This window comes from Colobus angolensis, unplaced genomic scaffold (genome assembly GCF_000951035.1).
Source record: "Colobus angolensis palliatus isolate OR3802 unplaced genomic scaffold, Cang.pa_1.0 Scaffold12, whole genome shotgun sequence".
NCBI lineage: Eukaryota > Metazoa > Chordata > Mammalia > Primates > Cercopithecidae > Colobus > Colobus angolensis.
In genome coordinates this window covers 8,649,938-8,657,799 of record NW_012113141.1, presented here as the reverse complement: position 1 = coordinate 8,657,799, position 7,862 = coordinate 8,649,938, and the positions used below count along the sequence as shown (strand labels likewise).

Sequence of the window (7,862 nt, the reverse complement as noted above, 5' to 3'; positions counted from 1 at the left end):
ACTTTGGCCTCCTGAGTAGTTAGGACTACAGGCATGTGCCATCATGCCTGGCTAATTTTTAAGTTTTTGGAGAGATGGGGGTCTTGCTATGTTGCAAGTCTTGAACTTGTAGGTTAGTCTTGAACTCCTGGACTCAAGCAAACCTCCCACCTGGGCCTCCCAATGTGCTGGGATTATAGGCATGAGCCACCATGCCCGGCCTACTATCCTGTTCTTATTTTTCATATGGTACACATATACTGTATTTTTTATGTATTCAGTATTTAATAAAACAGCACGCTATCACTGAATCCATTTGTCCTCTTTGTGATAGTTCCAATTCATTTGATGATATGACACCACCAATATTTTTGAAAAAGTAGAACCCTATTCTTCATTAAAAAAAAAAAAAGGCAACCAAGTTCCATTTATTACAAACATCATTCCAGGATACCCTCTTAAAATCTAAAGTACCTGGCCAAGCGTGGTGGCTCACGCCTGTAATCCCAGTACTTTGGGAGGCCGAGGTGGGTGGATTTCCTGAAGTCAGGAGTTCGAGACCAGTCTGGCCAACATGGTGAAACCCTGTCTCTACTAAAAATACAAAAAAATTAGCTGGGCATGGTGGCATGCGCCTGTAATCCCAGCTACTCCGGAGGCTGAGACAGGGGAATGGCTTGAATCAGGGAGGTGGAGGTTGCAGTGAGCCAAGATCACACCACTGCACTCCAGCCTGGGTGACAGAGCGAGACTTTGTCTCAAAAAATCTGAAGTACCCAAGGAGCTATAACTACACAAAAATAAATGAAGCAGTTCAGGCCCTGATGGCTCATGTCTGTAATCCCAACACTTTGAGAGGCCAAGGTGGGAGGATCCTTTAAGCCCAGGAGTTCGCCCAGTCTGGGCAACCTTGTGGGACTCTATCTCTACAAAAAACTTAAAAATTAGCTGGGCGTGGTAGCACATGTCTACAGTCCCAGTTACCTGGGAGGCTGAGGTGGGAGGATTGCTTGAGCCCGGGAGGTTGAGGCTGCAGTGAGCCATGGTCGTGCCACTGCATTCCAGCCTGGGTGACAGTGCAATGTGAGATTGTCTCAAAATAAAAAATTAAATTAAATTAAATTTAAATTAAATTGAAAAATTAAAAAGTTAAGCACTGGTTTTTCTCATTCACTTAGGTTTAAGGCCTAATTTAAGTGAAAAAGGTAACTTCAAAGCATATCTTTTTATACCAGCAGATAAAGCAAATGGAAAGTATACATCTACCACAATAAGAAACAATATAATTATCATAAATATAGTATCACTGCTGTTAATTATAGCAACCTCCTACAAACTTAGCAACTAGAAACAAAACTTACCTATCTAAGAATATATCTGGGAGTGGTGGATAGGTCTGCATGTCAGGCACTCGCTCATGGACTATAACCATAATGAAAGATGTAAATCCAAATACTATAAAAACATATATACAACTCAGTATAGTCTTCCAGTATTCTGGGTCCAATCTTCGAACAGAATGTTTGTTTTTACCATTCATGTACTGGTACTGATCAGAATTCAAGTCAGTGATGGGTCCGTCACAGTCATGGGAAAGCTCCCCATTACAGAGCCAGTCTGTACTCTGAAGAGCACTGATGAAAGGGGTCATGGAACCCATGGGACTGTCACTGTTGTAGCCCATCTCCTCTAAAACATCAATATGTATTTTCTGCAATTTTCGGACCGAGAGCATTAACCTTTTAATGTCCCCTAAGACTTTGATTTCCAGAGGAGGAGACCGAAGATCATATTCAGTCAATGTTAGCAATGTGATTCCATCAAGTCGGTGCTTATTGCATAAAATGTCCACATATTCAAAAAAGCCTTCATCCTTCAGCCACACAGCTACATGCTTGGTAGTCCAGCGGCGAATGCAGAGTTGATTATGACCTGCCATTTCCTCCTCCACTGCCTGTCAGGAGAAAACAGGAAAACAAAACAAAAGCTTCAGTGTGTCCTAACAATTTCTTCAAAGACAAACACACATAAATACACCAGAAACAGGCCAGGCGCAGTGGCTCATGCCTATAATCCCCAGCACTTTGGGAGGCTGAGTTGGGAGCATCACTTAAGCCCAGGAGTTTGAGACCAGTCCTGGCAACATAGCAAGACCCCATCTCTACCAAAAAAGAAAATTTAGCCTGGGCATGGTGGTACGCCTATAGTCTCAGCCACTTGGTAGGCCGAGGTGGGAGGATTACCTGAGTCTGGGAGGTCAAAGCTGCAGTGCGCCATGGTTGTGCCACTGCACTCCAGCCTGGGCAACAGAGGAGATTGTCTCAAAAACAAACAAACAAAAAGCTATATACATATAAATACACACACACACACACACATATGTATACACACCCCCCCCCAAGAAACAGTAATTTAGCTGCACCATCCTGTTGGCTTCTAGAGTGAAAGAAAAATTATTCAATAACGAATGGTTTTCAATAGATTAACATACTAATAATTTTATGCATATGACTCCAACAGCAGAAGAAAATTTAATAACCAAATATTTTTATAGAAAGACATTTTACAAACAGCTTTTCCACTACATCAGTCATAATTAAAAAGTTTACTCGAGAACTAAGAAAAATCCCATTTTAATACTTTTCATAAAATCAAGAAATATAGGAAGATTTATTATATTTTTAAAAGTCAAAGAAAAGAGAGAAAAAAATTCAATTTCTGAAATCTCCACGTTCATGGAAAACGTATCTCCCCACCTGGGGGGGAAATAAACATAAAAGAAAAGTAGATAACTGTAATTCCAGGGAATGCTTTAGATTAAGCATATTTTTTTGTTTGTTTGTTTGTTTGTTTTGAGACGGAGCCTTGCTCTGTCACCCAGGCTGGAGTGCCCTGGTGCTATCGGCTCACTGCAAGCTCCGCCTCCCAGGTTCACACCATTCTCCTGCCTCAGCCTCTGGAGTAGCTGGGACTACAGGCGCCTGCCAGCACGCCCGGAGAATTTTTTGTATTTTTAGTGGAGACAGGGTTTCACCGTGTTAGCCAGGATGGAATTGATCTCCTGCCCTCGTGATCTGCCCGCCTTGGCCTCCCAAAGTGCAGGGATTACAGGCGTGAGCCACCGTGCCCGGCCAATTAAGCGTATTTCTAACTACTATATACAAAGTAATTTCTATAACAGATATGAAGCCTTTAAACTAGACATATATTTGAATCTCAATAATAACTCAGTTCTTTCTACAGCTTTGAATATTACAATATAGAACTGAATAGGGCATTTTATTTAAAACTATCATGGACTTTAGCAATAGAATTTTTAAAAGCAAACTGTCATTTCAATGTACTCACAAATTTGATGACCCAGACTTTATACTGCAGAATAAAAGGCCAATAATGTGCTATGTTTTAAAAAGTACCAATAATTTTTACTACCTTGATTTCACACAGCTCTATTTATGTTCTTCTATTGTAAAACATTCAGTTACTTGGGCCTCCTCAGGTTTATAAAGTATATCAGATACATAGGAGACAAAGGTCTACATGGAAAAAAACACTATTTCTCAAAAGCACTTTCTCAACTATTAAAGCCTGTAGGTTTTTTGACACTTTCCAGACCTCTGAAGATTGTATTTCCTCCTGAGATAATTTTTAAAAAATGGTAGGCAAACTTTAAAGCATAAAAGAATAAAATGATACAATGAACACCTATGTGCCTACTACCCAGCTTGGGAAAAAAAAAAAAACTATTATAATACAAATGTTCTTTTTTAAAAATCTGGGTATTAGTTATATGGGCTTGTTCCTTTTGTGAAAATTCATTAAGCTATATAATTGTGATCTATACTTTTCTCTATATATGTTAGGTTAAACTTTATTTTTGAAGTCTTGAAAAACCAAATAAAACATCAATACAAATGAATATCCTTCTATCCTGAAGGACAAATGAATGAGGACAGCATCCTCTTCCTCAATGTCATAATTCTTGATTTAATGATTTAGTGATATAAATGCACTGTGATATAAATGCATTTAGTGATATAAATGCACTGTTGGCTATGAAAAACTTTTTGTGCTTCCTTACAACAAGAAAAGTAAAAAGCTGGTACTGCTCTGAATTCTTTCCCTACCCACATAAACTCTTGCCACGAAGACTTATAGTTACTTGGCAAAGGCAGACATTTTAACTACATGAGTACCACTTGTATCATCAAAATTATTTAGAAAACAATAAGCTTGATAAAATCCACCCATAGATGAATGTCAGGGAAATGTCAGTTAATCAGTAAGTATTTATTTCTTCATTACTAAAAGCAATCTTAATTTTTGGAAGGCTTAAGTCATATTTTGTTTCACAAAATAACTTTTATTACCGACCCACAGAGTTTCCCTGTCTGTGAAAATTACTATCACATCCATTTACAAGGAGTCTATATTTTTTACAAAGTTATCTAATTCTTATGCATTATGGAATAATAAAAACTCTTAACTCTTTTAGGCTATAGCATATCATCACCACCTCAAATGCCAAAGAATTATGATTTATTCACACTAACACATGGAACTTACACATTTATGTATTATATTATTTTATATCACTTATTATATCATATATACAATTCCATTAGAAGTATGATTTTGCTGTTTTAGTTCACATGGATAACTAGATGCTTTCACCCTACCTACTACACATACCTTCTTTTACCCAAGGTATGCTCTGACTAAATTACTTCATCCTTGGATATCCAACAAGCACATGCTATAATCTCTGTAGCAGTTATGACATAGCGAATCTGAGAGGCAAGTTTCTTTCACATTAAACAAAGCCAGCCAGGCACGGTGGCTCACGCCTATCCCAGTACTTTGGGAGGCTGAGGAGGGTGGATCATGAGGTCAGGAGTTCAAGACCAACCTGGCCAAGAAGGTGAAACCCCGTCTCTACTAAAAATACAAAAAAATTAGCCGGGCATGGTGGCAGGCACCTGTAATCTCAGCTACTAGGGAGGCTGAGGCAGAGAACTGCCTCAACCTGGCAGGCAGAGGTTGCAGTGAGCACAAATCGCACCACTGCACTCCAGCCTGGGCAACAGAGGGAGACTCCGTCAAAAAAAAAAAAAATACAAGGCCAGATTTCTTTAGTCACATTATTTCTAGTCTGTTAACATTCCCCTTTCTCTAACAGCTTACCACCAATGGGTTCCATGTCACTCCCATTCTCGAAGAATTATTCGTTAGGACAGTTTCCTCTCATACTTGGTTCAGAATGATTCTTCTCTTCTTTTATGTTTTTTTCCCCTGTCTTAGCTCACCAGTTCTTTACAACCTCAATCAGGCTAACAGGCTTTGATGCTGACGTTTTAGCTGCTAGAAAATATGAGTTATACATGGAAGTCTCTTGGAAGTCTTTGAGCCTGCTGTGGGAATGCCCTAAAAGCATGACACATTTCACTGTTCTGCTTTATCAGGTCAGTGCATGCCCTTTAATTGTATGCTACTATATAATAGTTAAGAGGCCCATACTAAATCACTACTTAGCTAACACTGTGAAAGCCTGCATGAAAGAGGTATATTAAAAGATGATAAAAAGCTTTAGGGCCCATTTAATATTTATGGTGTACCAAAGGAATCACAGGGAACAGGAGACTTTGAGTGATAAATACAAATTGAAAAATAAGGAAATTAGATTAATAAGTGTTTACAGATATTAAGAATTCAGCTTTTATCAATAATTAATACAAATAAATGATCTGTTAAAGGACATGTGCTTCTGACCAAGATTTATTAACAAGAACCAGATTTATCTTCTGACCTGAAACAATGAAAAAACAAACAAAATATATGGGAAAAAAAGTGTCAGCCAGGTGTGGTGGCTCACGTCTGTAATCCCAGCACTTAGGGAGGCTGAGATGGGTGGATCACCTGAGGTTGAGAGCAGCCTGGCCAACATGGAGAAATCCTATCTCTACTAAAAGTATAAAAAATTAGCTGGTTGTGGTGGCAGATGCCTATAATCCCAGCTACTTGGGAGGCTGAGGCAGGAGAATTGCTTGAACTCGGGAGGCGGAGGTTGAGGTGAGCTGAGATTGCACCATTGCACTCCAGCCTGGGCAACAAGAGCAAAACTCCGTCTCCAAAAAAAAAAGTTTCAAGACACTGGACATCAGGAAGATCCCTGAGAGCCAGGAAACAAATAAGGGGAACCCTACTGCACCAGGTTATGGCCTTGAGTTTCCCAGCCACAAGAGGCACAGGATGGGAAACTCACATGAGGTCTGGCAGGCTCAATGAGTTGAGGAGATGGAGCTGAGAGTTTGGGGTGATCAAGATGGCTAGTGTTTATGGGGCACAATACTGAAGAGGAGATACACAGACGAGAACTCCAGAGATCTGCGGGTCTCTCTTTGAATATTTAGCTGAATGCCTATCAGCACATGCATGTAAGGAAACTAACCAAGACCAAGGAAAGACTACCCAAATGAATTCCCAGCACTCACATGAGGCCAAGAAAAGTGCCTATTCCAAATAGCCAGACTGAAAAAAGGTCTCATGAGCAGCTTTGGGTAGAGTACACAGAAAGAGCTTGCCATAGTAGTGAGGCAAAACTAACCCTAAGGCAGCAACTCTCAACTGGGGGCAATCCTCCCCACTTCCTGGAACATTTGGCAATGTCTGAAGACATTTTCGGTTGTTAAACTTTAGGGGGAATGCTGTTAAACATTCTATAATGCACAGGACTATCCCCTCCCCTAACAATTGTTTGGCCCCAGATGTCATGGTGCTGCTACTGAGAAACCCTACCGTTGACTAAACATGTCTCTGGGTTCATCCTAACAAATCTTAAAAGGAAGACTCAAAGGGATCAAACTGTGTTCAAGTAGTTGAAGAGCATCCCACAAAAAACTCAAGAATATTAATAGAAATACCAAAGTATCTAGAGTACAACAGTGAATTCATAATGTCCAACAATGAATTCATAATGTCTGGCATCTAGTCAAAGATTATCAGGCATGCAAAAAAGCAGAAAAGTATCACTTACAATGAGGAGAAAAATCAATTAATCAAGAACTTACACAGATAATAAAATTGGCAGATAAGGACATTAACATAGTTATGATAATTGTGTATTACATTTGTCCAAAAAGTTAAATGAAGAAATAGACACACAATGGACAGGTGGGGGCTCACACCTGTAATCCCTGCACTTTGGAAAGCAAGGCAGGAGGATCCCTTGTGGCTAGTTCAAGACCAGCCTGAGCAGCAAAGGGAGATGCCCCCTGCCCCCACACCATCTCAACAAAAAAGCAAATAGATACATAAAAAAAGACTAATGCAACTCAAAGTTCTAGAGATAAAATGACATTATCTGAGATGAAAAATACGAGGGACTAACAGCTGATGAGACACTGAAGAAGGTAAGAACAATAAATGTAACTAAGTAACAATAGAAACAATTCAAGGGCGCTGGTTGCAATCCCAACACTTTGGGAGGCTGAGGTGGGAGGATTGCTTAAGCCTATGAGTTCAAGACCTGCCTGGGCAACATAGTGAGACCTTGTCTCTATAAGTAATTTTTAAAAATTAGCCAGGCACGGTTGTCCATGCTTGTAGTCCCAGCTACTCAGAGGTTCAGGCGAGAAGATCACCTGCGTCCGGGCGTTCAAGGCTGCAGTGGGCTGAAAGCGTGCCACTGAACTCCAGCCTGGGCAACAGAACAAGAGCCTGTCTCAAAAAAAGAAAGAAAAGAAAAGAAACTATTCACAATAAAATACAGAAAAAAAAAGAGAACTTTAAAAAAGAGCATATTATTCAGTCTTAAAAAGGAAGGAAGTTCTGACACATGCTATAACATGGATGAACCTTAAAGACATACTAAGCGAAATAAGCCA

General features: G+C 39.7%; 1 protein-coding gene across 2 annotated transcripts in view; it reads right to left on the bottom strand.

Moving 5' to 3' along the window:
• Positions 1-7,862, bottom strand: part of SAMD8 (sterile alpha motif domain containing 8) — a 64,280-nt gene that overhangs the window by 27,901 nt on the left and 28,517 nt on the right. For both annotated transcript variants that reach the window (XM_011928499.1, XM_011928492.1), the window contains exon 2: positions 1,341-1,933. In XM_011928499.1, coding sequence (XP_011783889.1) covers positions 1,341-1,918 — 578 coding nt within the window. In that variant the 5' untranslated portion in view covers positions 1,919-1,933. The remainder of the gene's footprint in view (positions 1-1,340; positions 1,934-7,862) is intronic.